The 19,990-nt window shown below is 39.1% G+C and overlaps 1 protein-coding gene across 1 annotated transcript in view; it reads right to left on the bottom strand.

The window, feature by feature from the left end:
- The window catches only part of ESX1 (ESX homeobox 1), a 43,993-nt gene extending 27,786 nt beyond the window's left edge, over positions 1-16,207 (bottom strand). The window contains exons 1-3 of the mRNA XM_073543663.1: positions 15,946-16,207; positions 14,175-14,487; positions 2,939-2,984 (exon numbers count right to left, since the gene is read on the bottom strand). Of these exons, the coding sequence (XP_073399764.1) occupies positions 2,939-2,984; positions 14,175-14,487; positions 15,946-16,141 (555 nt within the window). The 5' untranslated portion in view covers positions 16,142-16,207. The remainder of the gene's footprint in view (positions 1-2,938; positions 2,985-14,174; positions 14,488-15,945) is intronic.
- Positions 16,208-19,990: the final 3,783 nt, after the last annotated feature.

Genomic DNA, 19,990 nt, shown 5'->3' with positions numbered 1-19,990 from the left:
GGTGTGGTCAACCCGATGGTGTTTCTAGTAAACACCTTTCTTAAAAAAAACATCACCAACCTCTAGTTAGTGAGGGCTCCTCTGTGGGTATTCTCCTGCAGGGGATGGTTTCGGCCTTTCTTCCAGGAATGGGAGATGGGTGGGCAGGTGATGCACCTTCGCACACCACATGGACATCTTCCGGCTTATGCTACCCCGGTTCTGAAGGTGATCTGCCAGTGGGGTCTGGGGATGTGGGATATCAGGACCATGTCAATGAAAACCCTTGACAGTAGGGTTATGTTGACTCATTTCCAGAAGCCTCCGGTAATCAAAGATTGCCCAGGCCGGGATCTGGAGGTGGGGCTTCGGTTGTTAAACTCTTCACAGATCCCCTTGAAGTTTTGGGACTTGGCTCTGCTTCCATGGGGAACTGTATGTGAGGGACAACCTGAAGTACAGGAACTCGGATCACTGGGATTGTCCCCGCAAGGAGTGTGGCAACATGATGGAAAGAATGCATCACTTCCTCCTTCAGTGTCCCTTTAATACAGGGTCTACAACAGGGTGGGAGTTTTTGTAGGCTGGCCTAGGCTAACGTGCCTTTCTTATGCAGAGTGGGCCTATGGGGCATTCAGATCCCTGGGTGGCTGAGATCGGGGCACTTTATTCTTAGTCAGTTTAGTGGTTAGGTTCTACATGTGGAATGCATGGTGCTTAGTGTCAACACAACAGAGAGTCCTCCCCAGGGAGGAGGTGGTTAGTAACATCTTGGACGACCTGGGCAAAATGCGTTCTTTGGAGTTTGAGAGGCTGGGTGCGGGGAGGGCCTCCTGACTTTGGAGGGGTTTCTCCTTTAACATACCCTAGGGAAAGCTTGGTTTTGTCTTCATTGTTTGGTAGGGTAAGGTGAGCAGTGTGTTTAGGGTCAGATAACTTTATTGGGGCAGACAGGGAGGGACTGTATAGGGATAGGTAGTTTTTGGTAAGATAGGTAGATGAGGGATAGTAAGGGGCAGGTAGGGATAGATAGGGTCAGCTTTTTAGGGGACGTGCGACAGCTTTAAGTTAGAGAGGAACAGGGTGCTTGATATTTGTAGTTAGGGTTGGGGCCTCGTAAAATGCCAGCTACCTGGTGGTAGGCTATTGTGTGGCACAAATAAGCTTTTTGTTTTGTAGAAGAGGAGTAATGGATATTGGGCTTGCAGGCGCCAAACTTAGGTCTGACAGAGTTATGGTTTCTGATATGTAATGTTTATGTAATGTTGATAAAGTTTACAGGGTAATTGTTTAGTTTTGGTTTTGCCAGTTATATATTTAATATATTTATTTTATCTGTTTTGTATGGTAGCATAGTGGTAGGGGTTAGTTTTTGGTTGGGTGTGGGGGTGTGGGGCTTTCAGATGAAAATGGACATCCTGGAGGGGATAAAACTTTAACCCAAGGGCAAATGGACCCATTAAAGGGAATTAAAAAAAGGCATGATAAACTGAAAATGACGTGCAGTGATAGGCATAAACTTACATGGATCTTGGGTTTGTGGTGTTGGGAGAAAAGAGGGAAAAAAGTGTATGCATATACTGTATATATATATATATATATATATATATATATATATTTATTATGTATATATACATATGTTTGTATATATATATATATATATTTGTATTTGTGCAGGCAGATGTGCTATGGCCAAGGGGGCCTTTTTTTCTTTTGTCATTTATGGGCGAATGGGCCAGGTTTTCTTTGTTTTTTGTTTTTAAGAGGGAAAGTGTGAATGTGGATGAATGTGTGTTAGGTTTTTCTGTTTTATTTTCAGGTGTTTTATTTTCTGGTTTTCAGAAAGGTAAAAGATAGGAGGGAAATCCTTACTGGAGGTTCCTGAGTCTGAAAAGTTTTTGGACTCTGGTTTATTTGGACTCTGGTCTATTTGTCTTTGTTTTTCTAAGAATAGTGAGGGCCGACTGCTGGCACTATAAAAATAGGCTTTGTGACTTTCAGAGTCCCTCTTTCATACATGAAACAGGATGTGTCTGATGATGTGTTACACACCACATGGCCAGATAAGGTTGTAAAATTTTCAAATGACATTTCCCAGTGAATGCATTTCTCTTGGTTGAAAGCAATGCTCAAAAATGCTATGTGTGAACATAGCCCAAGTGGTGGAGGAACATTTTTGTTTTGGGTTATTTATTTTGCCTTACATACAAATCATTACCCTGGAAAGGATGTTAGCATATTTCCCAGGAAAATCCATTTTGGTTTCGTTTTTGTATGTTTTATTGTGCGCCTGTAAAAGTGGCGTAAGACTCTGCCCGCATTGTTAACAGCTGTGGCCTGGGAGTCAGAAATGCTTCCAGGGGTACTCCCCATGATGTTCCCATGTCATTTGAGCACTGTTCCCATCGATTTCAGATGTTTTGAGACCCTAAAAGGACTCCCGGGGGAAGTTGCGGTAAAAATGCTCGGGTTTCCCATAGACTTATATTGGGTTTGTTGCACCTGAGCATTCCAATTTGCTTGACCTGAGCAAGAAGCACCCGAGCATTTTAGTGCTTGCTAATCAATAGTACCTACAATAAAAAGTACAGACCTCTCCATTCTTTGTAGGTGTGAAAATTTGCAAAATTGGCAGTGTATCAAATACCGTACTTATTTTCCCCACTGCATATGGTTACATTGATGGAAAATGTTATGCCTCTCTTGAAATGTACAGATAAAAAAATAAAACTTGCTGTGTTCATAAACACTTAATATGAAAACTATTTTAACTGAATGCTAGCGACAGGGGTACTTTGAATCGGAGGACTACTAATGTAACATCGATGGCCTATTCTAAGGCTGGGTCATCATTTTTAAAGAAGTGAAAAATCAAAGCTAGCATTTTGCCAATTGTCAATTTCTTATGACACATACATTCTTCCCTGGTATAAAATAAAGTTTAGGTATTAGTACATACCTGTACTCTCGCTTCGGTTAAGTTCAGCCGCACAGCAAGGTCCTCTCTGTGAAAGCAAATATGTAATGATTAGCAGAGCAGCACATGCATTGCGTCTTTTTGTGCACTCAATATGCTTACATTTTTGTGTTGTTACGTATAGTAAACCAATATAATTATACAATCCTTGTCTCATCTGGAACGTCACAGGTTGTAGAAATGTTTTTGGAATGACTTGACCCAATATTAACCCCTTAATGACTGGGCCAAATTTTTTAAATCTGACTATTGTCACTTTATGTAACAATAACTTTGGAACGCTTCAACATATCTAATAGATTTGTAGACTGTTTTTTCGTGACACATTATACTTTATAATAACAGTATACAGGTTGATATGTTTTGTGTTTATTTATAAAAATATCAGAAATGTGACAAAAATTAGCAATTTTCAAACTTTGAATGATTATCCCTTTAATCCAGATAGTCATACCATCCCAATCCATTAATAAATAACATTTCCCTCATGTCTACTTTACACCAGCATCGTTTTTAAAATGTTTTATTTCATTAACAATTTAAAAGGTTTAAAAATGCAGCAGGAAATTTACAAAACTTATTTTTTGAGGGATCTATCCAGATTTGAAAGTGACTTTGGGGGTCCTATATAATGGAATCCCCCAAAAGTGATATTTTAAAAAACAGCACCCCTCAACGTATTACAATTTGCTTTCAGGTAGTTTATTAACCCTTCAGGTGCTTTTCAGGAATTAATGCAAAGTGATATGACCGGAATGAAAACATTTTTTTACCATCTAAATGTTTCTAACTTCTGAACAGGCCACTACAGCCGGCAGACTCAAAGGCCGCTATTTGGTCATGAATTGCAATCGCAAATATCAGGACCACACAATCAAGATCTCAGGGTGACGGTAGAGTTAAAAAGAAAGCCCACACACTCTGTTAACCATCTAGGTACTGTTGTCACTATTTACTGCAGAATTTTAGGGGTAAACAGATGCTATTCTCTTATATCGGAGGTTAATTTTAAGTCGTATTGATGTTCATTAATTGGCTAAAAATAGAGCTATAATGGTCTATGAGTTTTTTGTGGAGTTTCTTGGATATTGTTGTGAGCCTTAAAGTCTAAAACTAAGGACTCTATATGGTTCAATGTTTCTTTTTTCTGTACTAATTATTACATTTACACACATAGGTTTCCATTTTTACAACAATGCAAAATGGACAGTTTTTTTATTATGTGTCATCCGTTTTGCATTCATGTTGTGTCTGTTTTTTTTCCCTTAAATTTTTAAAAACTGAAGCTGATAAAAAGTCTGGGCCTTTTCTATCTATTAAATCAAATGGTAAAACTGGAGAGACAAAAATTGCAAATTTTTTTATCCGTTGACTTATGAATGAAAGGTGGATGAAATACAAGTAAAAAGTTTGTCTTCCATTTTTCATCTGTTTTTAATGGATCTCCATAGACTCCATAATGGCTGAACCTAATTGGTTAGAAGAGGACATGCTTTTAGTCTGATGGACACACAAATCTATGTGTGAAAATTGAGCAATCAGCTCATCAGTCCGAATGTATGGAAAAATATTCCAATAATAGTAACAGTCCCAACAATACTCTGCACTCACATCTTCTTAAAAAAATTGCTTTATTGATTCAGATATATAAAAGGCACAAAAAATGGTTGAACACAACAGTGCAAAAATTAAAAAGGCAGAAAATAAATATTCACTGCGCTCCCAGGCAACATATTTCAGACCTACATGGTCCTTTGTCAATGCATCAATAAAGCAATTCTTTTAAGAAGAGGTGAGTGCTGGCTATCACTTGGACTGTTGCATAGATCCATTTGTAAAATCAATGTGTATATGGATCAATTAAATTCTATAGGTCCGTGCGTTGTCCGTCTAAAACATGGAGAGCATATGGATGAATAGAACAGAAGTGTGAACATAGCCTTACAAGTATAAAGAAAGTGGTTTATGCTTAGCGACCTCCCAATAAGGAAATGGTCGACTTTGTCAAAAAAATAAAACATATAGTGGCAGTCGCACCATATTTTGTATGACATACTGTATTTATTGATACCATACTTGGCAATTTAACTGGGTGACCCATTGGTGCCTCTCGGGACAAGATAGTTTCTTCACTCTTCTAAATATTTCCTTAACCTGTTGAATCTGATATGGTTTAGCATTAACAGCAAATAGGCTACGCCGGAGAGGACGACCTCTGACCACCCTGTCCTTATGCTGATATTTGCTATTATATTGTTCCAGTAGGTCATATATTTAGATCCATTATTGTCAGGCTTAGGGATTCAGGAAAGCTGACTAGTATTTGAGCACGCTTGCTGCTTCATATAATACCATTGCGCATTTCAGAACTTTATTCTCATGTATTTATTTGTAATAAACCTGTTGATTCATTATAGCATAAACCCTTTAATAGAACCGCTATTATCTATGAATAATCCCTAGCGTAGCGTCTTTACCGCAGTTTAATTCCCAGCACAGCGTCTGATAATGAAAACTGTGTGTGATATGAAACTGTTATGTAAACTCCTCGAGGTATTAGAAAATGATCATTTTATAGGATGTGTAATTACCGCAGGTTTTGTTTGTATTATCGACTTCTCAATTTACATTTTGGAAACATCAGTGAATGCCTGAGGCCCACGTTCAGTACAAATACTGAGGTTAGTACTGTGAATGTAAATTAAAGCTAATGTGCATTAAAGCTTCACATTCAGCCGGGAACAGAAAACTAAATACCAGAGCTTGGAATACTATTGTTTCCTTCATCTCTTCATAAATCTTCTGTAATGCTTGTCAGTGTGAAGCCGACAGCCAAAGACACTGAATTGGAGAATGAAGGCTCTTTTCTATGATACATCTTGGTTGTATATGAGCAAATCAGTATGTCTTTGGAGTGTGGGAGGATCACAGAGAACCCGTAGGAAACAGGGAGAACATGCAAACTCCTTGCAAATGTTGTCCTTGATGGATTTGAACCCAGGACCCCGGCGTAGAACAGCAACAATGCCCACTAGTGAGGAGCGAACGTGCTCAGATAAGTGTTATCTGAGCATGAAGAAAATAGAAAAAAATCCAGCTCCACGAAAGGATATGATTTCCAATTTTATTCCAACATGGATGTAAAACAATTCAGCTCCAGGACTGCATCAGCTCAGACAGAAGAGACATAAGCGACACGTTTCGATCGCTACATGCGATCTTTATCAAAGCTAACATATCAAAATCGCAGACAGGATTAAAAAGGAACAGGCACCAATCATCTGTGTAATACATATCACATGACCAAAAGGTCCTGTTCTAATAATGCATTTTCCTGCACAACGAAACCATACAAAATTAACCAGTTTTATAGAAAAAAACATATAAGACAAAAACACATAAATGTAAAAAACATCATTAATGTGCAAATATTGTAATTTTTCCCTAATCAAATATGATTTCGTTCCATCCAATACAAGTCATGTGACCAAAGGGTCCCGTTCCAAATATACATATACTAAATAGCGGAACCACATATAATTCACATAACTTGTGGAAAAAACGTGTTATAAAACCACATCAAAGTAAAATACATTATTAATATACAAATACAACTTGGAACGTAATCATATATGTTAGCTTTGATAAAGATCGCATGTAGCGATCGAAACACGTCACTTATGTCTCTCCTGTCTGAGGTGATGCAGTCCTGGAGCTGAATAGTTTTATATCCATGTTGGAATAAAATTGGAAATCATATCCTTTTGTGGAGCTGGATTTTTTTCTATTTTCTTCATTGGATCGACCACTGCAGGATGGTGTTCCGTGCTCCCTTTGGAAGTCGTGAGCTGGCTCTATGTCTTTATGTGGTTATCTGAGCATGCTCGGAGGATAACCAAATGTCTTCAGCATGCTTGAAAAATACGTTTGGGTGTGTGCACACGCTGCGGAATGCTCTGCGGATTTGTCAGCGCGGATTTAGTAAAATCCGCAGATAAATCCACAGGTCAGAAGACCTGCGGTTTATCTGCGGATTACCCTGCGGTTTATCATCTCTACAATGGAGCAGAGGGCAAACCGCAGCAGAATCCGCAGAAAGAATTGACATGTCATTTCTTTCTGCGGATTGAAAACCGCAGCAAAAGCGCGTGGAAAAATCCGCACCGTCTGCACTGCGGTTTTCGTTTTCCAAAGGTTATAATGCTACTGTAGAACGCAGGGCCAAAACTGCTGCAGATGCCCAGCAGAATCCGCAGCATGTGCACACACCCTTTGAGTCAACACACCTGCATGTCTCACTGCTGTTTGACAGCCGCAACACATGCAGGGATTGCCTAGCAAACAGACAATCTCTGCATGTGTTGCGTATGTCAAACAGCTGTGAGACATGCAGCTGCGGGGAAGTCAACATATTTTTTGAGCACCCTGAAAACACTTGATGAGCACCCAAGTATGCTCGGATAACATCTTATCCAAGCATGTTTGCTTATCACTAGTGCTAACTACTGAGCAAGGTGGTATTTGACCATCTTTTAAATAACTTCAGGCTCTCAAAAACTCGAGGCGTTTAAAAGACGTGACACGTCCATTCTAAAGGCGTTTTCCACTAGACCTATGCTCATTACTATATTATACAAGTCAAAGGGAAGGGTACAAAACAAACTTGGGTGTCTTTTTGAGCATCTTGTAAGAGTTTTTGACTCAAAGAACGGTCCCATTTTATTTAGTGATTAATGATTTTAAAAAATAAACAAGATAAGGTTAACCAAAAGACATAAGAAAAACTTTGACAAAGCGCTTCAAAACCAAAAAGGCTTCACGAGAACAGAACTCAAAGAAAAAAACAGAGACAAGGAGCAATCCCTGAAAAGTCTTTTGCTTGAAAAACGGATGGTTTTGATGGCCGGAAAAAAAATTAAGTGTGTGAACATAATGTAAGTCTATGTGCAGACTGGAAGACATTTTAATCTTATTCCTCAGGAGGCATTTTTTTTCCACTTTAATTTTTGAAAAATGACTTGGCAAAACAAGAAAGTAACAAACTAAGCACTATCACATCAAAAGTGCAAAAAAATGCTTCAGAGAAAAAAACCTCTTCCAATATGATTCAAAAGCTCCCCATACTTACTTCAAGAAACTCTTTGGTAAAAGAAAGACTCCTCCAAAAACTCCCCAAAAAGAAGCATTTCTTGAAGTGGTTTCTGTTAGAAATACTGCAAAACACTCCATCTTCGGATCCCAAGACCATGGTTTAGCTGTACTACTCTAACTGCCTGACTTTTAGGCTATGTTCCCACTATGAGCTTTTGCTGAATTTTTGTTTCTGCCTGATTTCTGCACTTACTATTTAAATTAGGTTACTTGCACTTTTTCATTGAGTTTTTAGTGCGTTTTTATTGCATTTTTCAGTGCGCTTTTATTGCATTTTTGTTGGTGTGTCATGTTTTAAGCAAAGCTGCTTTGTTTTTGATACTTCCTGGTATTTGGCTTTGACAAAACTTTATTTACACAGTCATGTGCAGATTACTTGCGTTTTTGATGAGTTTTTGGAGTGGAAATGCACTAAAAGCACATGTGTGCTTTTTTACCTGCAGATTTTCTACATCTCATGCAATTCTATAGGGAAAACCTGCATATAAAACTCAGTTTACCCACAAGAGAAATTGATATGCTATGGATTTGAAACACATACCTTTATATATTTTTTTCTAAGGAAAAAAAACACAGTGTGAGTAAGATTTCTATAAATCCCATCCACTTTGCTGTAACTGTAGTACATTGCATTTTTGAAGCAGAAAAATATGCAGTCTAAGGCTGGAGTCACACTAGCTAAAAAATGGGACAAATGCAATGCGAAAAAAAATCGCATGCTGCGATTGTCACCGATTTTCGGATCGGACTCGCCAATGCAAGTCTATGGGTGCGATTAAAAATCAGATTACAAACGGACCACAAGTGTGACTTGCGATAAAATCGCAAGACTTCTCCAGGTCAACAGGAAAGAGCATCAGGCATTGGTATTGGATATCAAACGGATGCTTAGATGCGAATAAAATCGGTTCATCACCGGAAATTCGGATAACAGACGGATCCCTGGACAAGAAATCTTTGTGTGATTTCGTACTGTAAAAATCGGACCGAATTTTTAATGGTTGTGTGTGACTCCAGCCTAAAACTCACCAAAAACTCATCATGGGTACACAGCCTAATGCTTTACTATTTTACCAACTAGATGATTTTTCATTTTTTTGTGCTCTCATTCGTTCCTCCTCTTCTAAGAGCCATAATCTTTTTGTCTTTCCATCAACATGGCTGTATATAGTTTTTTTGGGGGGAAGTGTTTGTATGTTTGAATGACAGCACAATTTACTACAAAATGATAAAAAAATGCTGTGAAATTACAAACTTTTCATTTTTTTTGTTTTTATGATGTTTATTGTACTGTAAAAAAATGACCTGATAATTTGATTCTCCAGATCAGTACAATTATGGCAATAGCAAACTTTTATGTTTATTTTTTTATTTAAATGATGAAAAAATTATTGTTTGTAAAAAAATGTTTTTTGTGTCCTCTTTTTCCTATATATTTTTCAATTTACATTGTTGGAGCAATGTGAGGGCTTACTTTTCTGAATAGCTAGCTGACATTTTTACTGTTACCATTTTGATAGTTTTTTATTGCATTTTTTGGTGGAGAACCAATAAACCAAAATTCTGGCATGTCAATGGTTTTCTTCTTTTTTAAAGCTTTTACCAATCAGGTTAATAATTATTTTTACATTTTCATAGATCAGACTTTTATGGATGCAGCGATAAAATAGATGTTTATTTTTTATGTCATTAGTATTCTAGCATATAGTAAAAATGATGGTCTACTATGAAGCCCAGCTACAGGATGTCCCTCACAGCAGCACCGTTATGACAGGCATGGGGGCTTTCAGGAGGCAAATAATTTCTATATAGCAAACCATAGTCAGCCTGCAATTGCTTCACAGCTGGACTTATGGTATGTATGAGGGGAACCACTGGCTGTAAATGACTCGGTCAGAGATTGACAGCATCATTTAAGGAATTAACAGCAACAGCCAGAGCTCAGCTCCGCTCACTGCTGTTAGAGGCAGATGATGGCTGCAAAACACAGCCAGCATCTGCTGATCATGAAGGGAATAAGATCATGTAAATTGCGACTAGACATTGGATGAATCAGTATGTGTCCAATGTTGGGAAAGGGTAAACCCCCCCCTAATATATTTCAAAGCATTAAAAAAGGAGATCAAAGTAACCATCAGTTTAAGTTCCCTATAGGGACAAAATAGTAAAAAAAAATAAGTTCCACTTCACACAAATAAATATTTACTTGAATTTTTTTTCAAAATTCATCATAAAAATATATAATCATATCAAGAGGAAACTAAAAAGACCTGTAGAATAAGGGTGCATTGTTATTTATACCACACATTAAACAGCATTAAAAAGAAAAAAATAGCTAAATTTTTGTTATTTTGCAAAAAATCTACAAATTAATATATCATTCACTAAATTATATGTATCCTAAACTAGTAATATTAAAAGCTTTAACCCATTCTGCCAAGAAACAGACCCGTCCCCTAATAAAGTTATGTTGCTGAAAAATATAACAATTTTTCTGTAAAACATATTTTTATTCTGCATAGGTACTAAAGCTATACATTAACCCCTTTAATGGCATCACTGCATATAGCACAAGCGATCAGACGATCGCATCTTCAAGCCCCCTAAGTGGGCTAACAAAATCAGTAAAAAGTAAAAAAAAGTTGTAAAAACTATGAAAAAATAAAATGTACAGATCCCATATTGAAAATAAAGATATTAAAAAAATACACATGTGGTTTCGCCTCATTCAGAAACGTCCAATCTATCAAACTATGGAACAATTAACCGTATTGGTAAACACTTTAACCTGAAAAAATTCAAAACACCAAAATTTAGTTTTTTTGATTGCCATAATTCCACAAAAAATGCTGTAACAAGCGGTCAAAAAGTCACATCTATCCCAACATAGTACTAATAAAAACGTCATCTCACCTTGCAAAAAATAAGTTATCATATAGCTTCAAATTTCATATTTTTTTCACCACTGAAATAATAAAAGAAACTGCATATGTTTGGTATCACCGTAATTGTATTGATGAGGAGAGTCATATTGCATGTTCATGTTTACCATAAAATGTACACTGTAAAAACAATTCCCAAAAAACAATGTCAGAATTGTGTTGTTTTTGCACAATTTCACTGCACTTGGAATTCTTTTCCCGTTTTTCAGTACACTATGTGGTAAAATGAATGGTGTCAGTACAACATGTCCTACAAAAAGCAAGGAAAAAGTGGAAATGAAAAAATGAAAATGGGCTGCGTGGTGAAGGGGTTAGAAACTATATTTAATTAGTATATACATTTTCCTACAAAGCCAAAGGTTAAAGTTAACTTGTAATTTTAATCGGAAAATTTAAAAAATTGAAGAAATTGTTTTTTTTTTCTTTTTACATTTTTCACCAAAACATGTTATTAAAAGTTATCTGCATCTAAAAATAATGCATATAAAACTAAAAATCAACTCCCCCAAAAAACAAACTATTACAAATAAAATAATTTAATATAAAATTATTAAATCAATTATATTTACCCTAAAATAGTACGAATAAAATTTCAACTCATTTCCCCAAAAACCCCAAGAGTCCATACAGTTATATTGATTAAAAAAATAAAAAAATAGCTTTTCAAATGCAATAGTTGAAAAAAAAAAAGAAAAATAAATAACGTCCCGTAAGGCAGGGGTCCCCAACCGCCGGTCCGCGGCCCAGCACCGGGCCGCTGCAGTGCCCTTGCCGGTCCGCGGACACAAGGGGAGCCAGGGGCGGTCAGTGGCGTAGCGGGGGCTGGGGCGGCGTGTGTAGCGGCGGCCAGGGAGCGATCAAGCAGCTCCGCTGCCTGCAAGAGGGAATAGCAGGAGCGGAGCTGCAAGGACCCGTCCACTGCGTCCAGCTTCCTGCCCGCCGCCCGCGCTTCCTGTCTCTGACTGACACAGAGAGGAGAGCACGGCCGCTGCTGTGTCAGAGCGAGGAAGCGCCGGCGATGCTGCGACAGGTGAGAGGAGAGAGGTGGTGTGTGTGTGTATGTATGTCTGTCTGTGTGTGTACATGTATGTCTGTGTGTGTGTGTGTGTGTGTTGGTCTGTGTTTGTGTAGCCTGGCCCTGGAGGAGATGGGTGTGTGTGTGTGTGTGTTGGTCTGTGTTTGTGTAGCCTGGCCCTGGAGGAGATGGGGACATGAGGAGAAGGCCATGAGGGGAGTGATGGGGTGAAGGCAATGATGGAGAGACAGCAGTGATGGGGAGAAGGCAATGATGGGGAGAGGGGAGTGATGGGTGAAGGCAATGATGGGGAGACGGCAGTGATGGGGAGAGGGGAGTGATGGGGTGAAGGCAATGATAGGGAGAGGGGAGTGATGGGGAGAGGGGAGTGATGGGGTGAAGGCAATGATGGGGAGACGGCAGTGATGGGGAGAGGGGAGTGATGGGGTGAAGGCAATGATGGGGAGACGGCAGTGATGGGGAGAGGGGAGTGATGGGGGTAAAGGCAATGATGGGGAGAAGGGAGTGATGGGGTGAAGGCAATGATGGGGAGAAGGGAGTGATGGGGTGAAGGCAATGATGGGGAGAAGGGAGTGATGGGGTGAAGGCAATGATGGGGAGAAGGGAGTGATGGGGTGAAGGCAATGATGGGGAGAAGGGAGTGATGGGGTGAAGGCAATGATGGGGTGATGGAGCAGGCAAGGATGGGGGTGATGGAACACTCATTCAAAACCTATGGTGAGTTGAGTCACATTATAAATGTTATTTAATTATAAGTATGCACTGCTAAACTACAACAGTGTCCATAGCCCCGCCCCCTTATGACCAAAGCCCCACCCCTGCCACACCTCCATCCCCGCCCTGCCAGGCCATGGAAGAATGGTCTTGCTTGAAACCAGTCCCTGGTGCAAAAAAGTTTGGGGACCACTGCCGTAAGGTTTCAAACACGTGTGGTATTAAGGGGTTAACTCTGAATTGTATTGTGCCTTTAAGAATTTCTATAAAATTTTTGGTAAGTATTATAAACCTGATGTGTGAACGGATATGCTCAGTCTACATTTTATATGGTAAAAGTACCTTTTCTTCAAGTACCTATATATCAGATCATTTATATAAGCTATTTACAAGACCACAACATAACATCTGCTTGGAAACAACTTCACCCATTACCTAAATAGTCAAAATAAACCAGACTAACAATCAAGCAGCCAGCTTAAAACATTTAAGTCCCTCGCACTAGTTATGGGCACTACATAATCCTAACTAAAGTTCCGCTTTTTTATCGATGGGATCAGCTAACATTACCGGCCCCTGGCCGGTGATTTTTCTCATGTATGAACCATTGCATACTTGAATTTTATCACCAAAAACAAAGGTAAAGACTAACTACTGAGTTACACTGTTTGGTTCTCTGATGATTCCTGCTTCTTGGCTTCGAATTTGGAATGAAAATTGCACCGATATTGCCCATCTGTGGTAGACGTGGTGACCTGTCTGATGTCTATGTTGAAACACCATTGCTAAAAGCCAGTATACAGGGACCTGTGAAGTGAAGGTATGGGAGTGAAGGGGGATAGGTAAGGTGAGTATTTCTCAGTTTTTTATTTTCTACCACTATAAGATCTTGGTAAAAAGCTTTAAGGGTCTGGATATGCCCTTTAAAATTTTAGCAAAGTACATATTTCCTTTCAAGTATATTCATTGCATTACAATTTCATCATGCTCTAGGCATGATGTTTTCCAGCATCATGAAGAGTGTTAAGCATTAGAGATCAGAGAATCAATTGGCAGTACTGGGAGGTCAGTAATCTGTGACTACTGAACGGTATGACGTCATCGTTGCTGTGTGATGCACACACGATTTTGCGTAAGCCTGGCTAGTCAAAAGAGAGGCCTGGATTTCCAGGAGGTAAGGACATTCCCAGAACTACCGTCCAGTGGTCACAGATTACGGACTAGGCCGATGGACCGGAATCCTATGAATTGATCCTCCCAATTCTGTTGAGCATTCTTATGTTTTAGAAAGGACAAAGTAAAACATGTATCCAAAATCATGTCTTGAAGAAAACCTACAGAAGTGCATATAAAACAAGAATATTAAAGTGATAACCTGGTGAACACATCTGGGTAATGTGACTTCATGAAGGCCCTCTCCAGTTCTTCTAGTTGGAGATTACTGAAAGTGGTGCGGTAGCGGCGCTGCTTCCTTTTTCCAGTTCCTGTTGACAATTCAGAACCAGTATTCAGCTCTTGGTCACCTTGTTCTTCCTTTTCCCCATTTCGATCATTACAGATGTTCTTTGATCCGTGTCCTGTAGTAATAATTTCACCTTTGGATGATGAATTTTCTTCAATATTTTCTTGGACGTGGGATGTGGTGTTATATAAAATGTTCACAGGATGGGAGGAATCGTCTTTGTGTACTAAAGAAAAATATAAGATTGTGAACTCTTCCAATTTTCACATTATTTTAGCAATATAGCAATCTTAAGAAATTTCCGATAGAAGCAGGTAGAATCTGCTATTTTACACACACACACACACACACACACACACACACACACACACATACACACACACACACATACACACACACACACACACACACACACACACACACACACACACACACACACACACACACACACACACACACACAGTGCAGTCATATATATTTTCTTTTTTTAATATTTTTTAGGCTCTATGGATAGGAAATGCTGTCTTTTACACAAATGGCTCATTAAAAGTTATACTATACTCTCGATAGTTTCCCATTTTTGAGTGCCACCTGCTTTCTTTATTTTTATTTTATCTGTTTTTTGGCTGCAACCAGAAGGGTGCCACCTATCCATAACTCTGAAGCTGGTGCTACATCATTTTTTGTCATATATATGCCAAAAAAATTACGTAGCACCAGCTTCAGGGTTATGGATAGGTGGCACCCTTCCGGTTGTAGCCAAAAAGCAGATAATAAATACACACACACACACACACAAATGTATCAAAGGCCTGACAAAGGACCATGTAGGTATGAAATATGTTACCTTGGAGAGCAGCGGATATTTCTTTTCTGCCTTTTTACTTTTTGTGCTGTTGTGTTTAACCATTATTGTGCCTTTTATACTACTGGATCAATAAAGCAGTTTTTTAAGAAGATGTGGGTGCCGGCTATCGTTTGGACTGTTGCTATTACTGGAGTATTTTGCCATGCACGCTGACAGGTGATCTGATTGCTCCTTTTGCACATTTAATATATTTAACTGCCTATGTTTGAGGCACTTTTTAAGAATATATGTGGTTTTTCCTTTTCATTTATTTTTTAAGTAATCTCCCTTTTTGACTTTTTTTGTATGTTACGTCATATACATAAAACAAATGACAGACAATATACAGAGAATATGAACTTTCTGTACAATCCTTTAAAATAGGGATATATAGAGAAAGTGTGAAATATTCCTAGGCTTGTACAGTATATCGCCATGGCGCACAATTTTTTAATTTGCAGCATAACATTCAGGCAAAGAAATAGAGAAAGATTTAATGATGGCCAATCAGTAATTATGGTAAGTAAACCTGTATGTTATATGAATATAATAAAAACATAACATGACTTATATTAGACTCATCCATTTGACGAGTGAACTAAAAGCTTTAAAGATTAAAAAATGATCTGATAAAAAAATAGTATTAAAGATTATTAAATTTTGTTCTAATTTTTCTTTTTTACTTTAAATAAAAAAATGAATGATCGCAGATTCAAGTTTCTTTACTTCTGCCATCCCTGCTGTATATTGACCACTCAGTATATTCTATATATTTATTTTCCTGACGGTATGAGTCTGCTTTGTGCAGAGCAGTTATATATACAGGTGACTACTCACCAGCACTTGTGAGGTCCTCTCCGGTACTCTTCTTGCCCCCTGGGCTCTGTGATGTACCCAGGATGCTGTCTATGAAGTAAGAGGTGAGGAGCTGAGCAGGAGTCTGTGGTTCTCTGGAGCTGTCCAGGGATGAAGGTGCTGGAGTTTGCATGGTTGGTAAGTGACTTCTGTGCGATGTTGGGAGGATACTGGACATGCTCCCTTGCTCCTCTCATTGATCCTGTTGATGTCCCTTCCAACCTCTTTGTCACATAGTCCATGTCATCAGCTATGGGGTGGGCAGTTCTAAGCTTGAACTGATTCATGCACTTACACTACACAGGGAGGCAGAGATTATAATACAGGAACTATTGTCCCCTCCTGTATAAAGACTTTTCACTGACTCATGCAGCTGTAAGGTTTATTTAAATACTAATACTCTGCATAAGGCTCTCATGTAGTTCTGAGAAAAACACCGGCACTACCAAAGATCTAAGGGTGGATACAATAATATTATGTACTTGTTGGACTCAGTCTAAATTATTTTTTTCTTAAATTGAAAATAAATATATCATTTCAAGACGAAAAAACAGCATTTCAGAAGAGACTGATATTTCAGGACCATGAAGCCACTGAACTTGTCTTACATACATCATAAAACAGGTAAGCAAAAGCAGTGGACAAAAAAATACGCCAATCTCCCATTAAAATGTTGCTATTGGTATCAGATGATGAAAAACTGGATTTTAGAGCCCTATATGTAGCGGAGAAAAAAGATGCAAACATCAGATGGTCTACCAATTTAGAAAATGATTAATTAGTTAACAATAACATAGCAAAATAATGTGTTTCTATTAAAAGATAAAAATTCTACAGTTGCTAAGTTTTAAGAGAAAATTTAGAATGGTGTCTTCAACTGGCATCAGTTCTGGTAGGCTTTGTTTTATCGCACTGCCACTTTAGCTAATTTGGCTGATACTATACTACAGCACCATTAAGGTCTTTTGGTTGGATTTTGAATGTGGTGAGACCTTGCATGGTTGTATCTTCTCTGTCTGTACAGTTTCTCTTGTTCTCCTAGCCTAGATGTTTAACACAGTGTCCACTAAGTCCAGTGCAACAAGGGGGTTGTTTCTGGTACAGGTGCACCCTGTATGGAGCCTATGAAAATTCCCTTTCTACTCATTCTAAGTGTTGATGACCTCTTTTACAACAACCACAAGGAACACTAATATGTTCATAGGAAAGAAAAGCTCTGAGAGTATGTTTCATAAAATGGCTGTTTGTACCCCTGACACAGAATAGTTTCTTAACATGACTTTTGAGTCAGATTATGTTTGAATGCAATGAAGTGCTCATTGGAATGGGACCTTTTCCATCTCCGCTCAGAAACTCTGGAAGCCCGCCTCAATTCTTTAGTAAGGCTGGTGTGCCAGAGTTGCCTGATGATTGTGCGAGCTTTGGTATGTGTGAGGGGTGACCGGTTCGAGAGCTGCTGCTGGTGTGGTGTTATATAAAGTGGCAGCAGCATCTGCATCATGTAAGTAACTTATTTCTGCAACCGTGGGAAGGGATTCAAAGAGTTAGAGTTTGTCAAGGTGTTTGAGAGTTCTGCGATAGTGTGCAAGTTTGTGGAGTGGGGAGTGAAGACTGTATCTTCTCCCTTTCAGTTTCCATTGCTTCTCGTGTTTCCATGTGCAAATGAGAATAAGAATGATTCCTCTACACTGTGACATCCCTTCAAATATTTGCAGACAGCTATTAAATCTCCTCTTAGCCTTCGGTTTTGCAAGCTAAACATTCCCAGAACCTTTAACCGTTCCTCGTATGACATACTTTGCAGTCCACTCATGATCCTGGTAGCTCTTATCTGAACTTGCTCCAGTTTTTCAAAATCCTTAATCCCTCTCTGACATCAGACGTACTATCCCATCCACGGTACCCGGGCCCGTATGACCGGGGATGGGATAGTACATCTAAGCGATCAGCGGCGCTCCCGAGGGGGCGCCGCTGTTCGCGGCTGAGTGTCAGCTGATTATCACAGCTGACACCCGGCACTATGTGTCAGGGGCGGTCACAGACTGCCCCTGGCACATTAACCCCTGGCACACTGCGATCAAACATGATCGCAGTGTACCGGGGAATTAGGGAAGCATCGGGCAGGGAGGGGGCTCCCTGCGTGCTTCCCTGAGACCCCCCGAGCAGCGCAATGTGCTGCGCTGTCCAAGGGTCTCCTTCCCTGCAGGCCCCCGGATCCAAGATGGCCGCAGGTGGCCTTCAGGGGCCTGCAGGGAGGCGGCTTCCTCAGTGCCTGCAGAGAGTAGGCACGGAGGAAGCCTGTGCAGCGCCTGTCAGATCGCTGATCTGACAGAGTGCTGTGCAAACTGTCAGATCAGCGACCTGGCACATTACAGTAATGTCTCCCCGGGACAATAATATAAAGTAAAAAAAAAAAAAATACGTGTAAAAATAATTTATAAAAAATCCCTAAATAAATAAAAAAAAATATTCCCTAATAAATTCATTTTTTTGAAAGACAAAAAAAAAAAAAAGTACACATATTTAGTATCACTGCATCCGTAATGACCCGCCCTATAAAACTGTCCCACTAGTTAACCCCTTTAATGAACCCCTTAAAAAACAAAGCAAAAAACAATGCTTTATCATCATACCGACGAACAAAAAGTGCAATAACACACGATCAAAAAGACAGATATAAATAACCATGTTACCGCTGAAAACGTCATCTTGTCTCGCAAAAAACTAGCTTCCACACAGCATCATCAGCAAAAAAATAAAAAAGTTATAGCTCGCAGAATAAAGCAATGCAAAAATAATTATTTTTTATATAAAATTGTTTTCATTGCATAAAAGCGCCAAAACATTAAAAAAAGCATAAATGAGGTATCGCTGTAATCGTAAAGACCTGAAGAATAAAACTGCTTTATCAATTTTACCACACACGGAACGGCGTAAACGCACCCCCCAAAAGAAATTCATGAAAAGCTATTTTTTGTTCATTCTGCGTCCCAAAAATCGGAATAAAAAGCGATCAAAAAATGTCACGTGTCCAAAAGTGGTACCAATAAAAATGTCAACTCGTCCCGCAAAAAATAAGACCTCACATGACTCGGTGGATCAAAATATGGAAAAATTATAGCTCTCAAAATGTGGTGATGCAAAAACTATTTTTACAATAAAAACCGTCTTTTAGCGTATGACAGCTGCCAAACATAAAAACCCACTAAAAATAGTAAATCAAACGCCCCTTTATCACCTCCTTAGTTAGGGAAAAATAATAAAATAAAAAAAAAGTATTTATTTCCATTTTCCCATTAGGGTTATGGTTAGGGCTAGGGTTAGGGCTAGGGTTAGAGCTGAGATTAGGTTTAGGGGTGTGTTGGGATTAGAGTTGGAGTTAGAGTTGGGGGGGGTTTCCATTGTTTAGGCACATCAGGTGCTCTCCAAATGCAACATGGCGTCTGATCTCAATTCCAGCCAATTCTGCGTTGAAAAAGTCAAACGGTGCTCCTTCCCTTCCAAGCTCTGCCATGCGCCCAAACAGTGGTTTACCCCCACATATGGGGTATCAGCCTACTTTGGACAAATTGCACAACAACTTTTGGTGTCCAATTTCTCCTGTTACCCTTGGGAAAATAAAAAATTGGGGGCAAAAATATCATTTTTCTGGAAAAAATATTTTTTTTTATTTTTATAGCTCTACGTCATAAACTTTTGCGAAGCACTTGGGGGTTCAAAGTGCTCACCACACATCTAGATAAGTTTCTTGGGGGTCTAGTTTCTAAAATGGGGTCTCTTGTGGGGGGTTTCCACAGTTTAGGCACATCAGGGGCTCTCCAAAGGCAACATGACACCCGCAGACCATTCCATCAAAGTCTGCATTGTAAAACGTCACTACTTCCCTCCCAAGCCCCGACGTGTGCCCATACAGTAGTTTTCTTCCACATATGGGATATCAGCGAACTCAGGACAAATTGGACAACAACTTTTGTGGTCCAATTTCTCCTGTTACCCTTGGGAAAATAAAAATTGGAGGTGAAAAGAT

Source organism: Dendrobates tinctorius, unplaced genomic scaffold (genome assembly GCF_039654945.1).
Source record: "Dendrobates tinctorius isolate UK_male_01 unplaced genomic scaffold, ASM3965494v1 ptg000133l, whole genome shotgun sequence".
In the NCBI taxonomy this organism is placed as follows: Eukaryota; Metazoa; Chordata; class Amphibia; order Anura; family Dendrobatidae; genus Dendrobates; species Dendrobates tinctorius.
The sequence above is the reverse complement of the archived record's forward strand: the minus strand, read 5'-3'. Positions and strand labels throughout refer to the sequence as shown.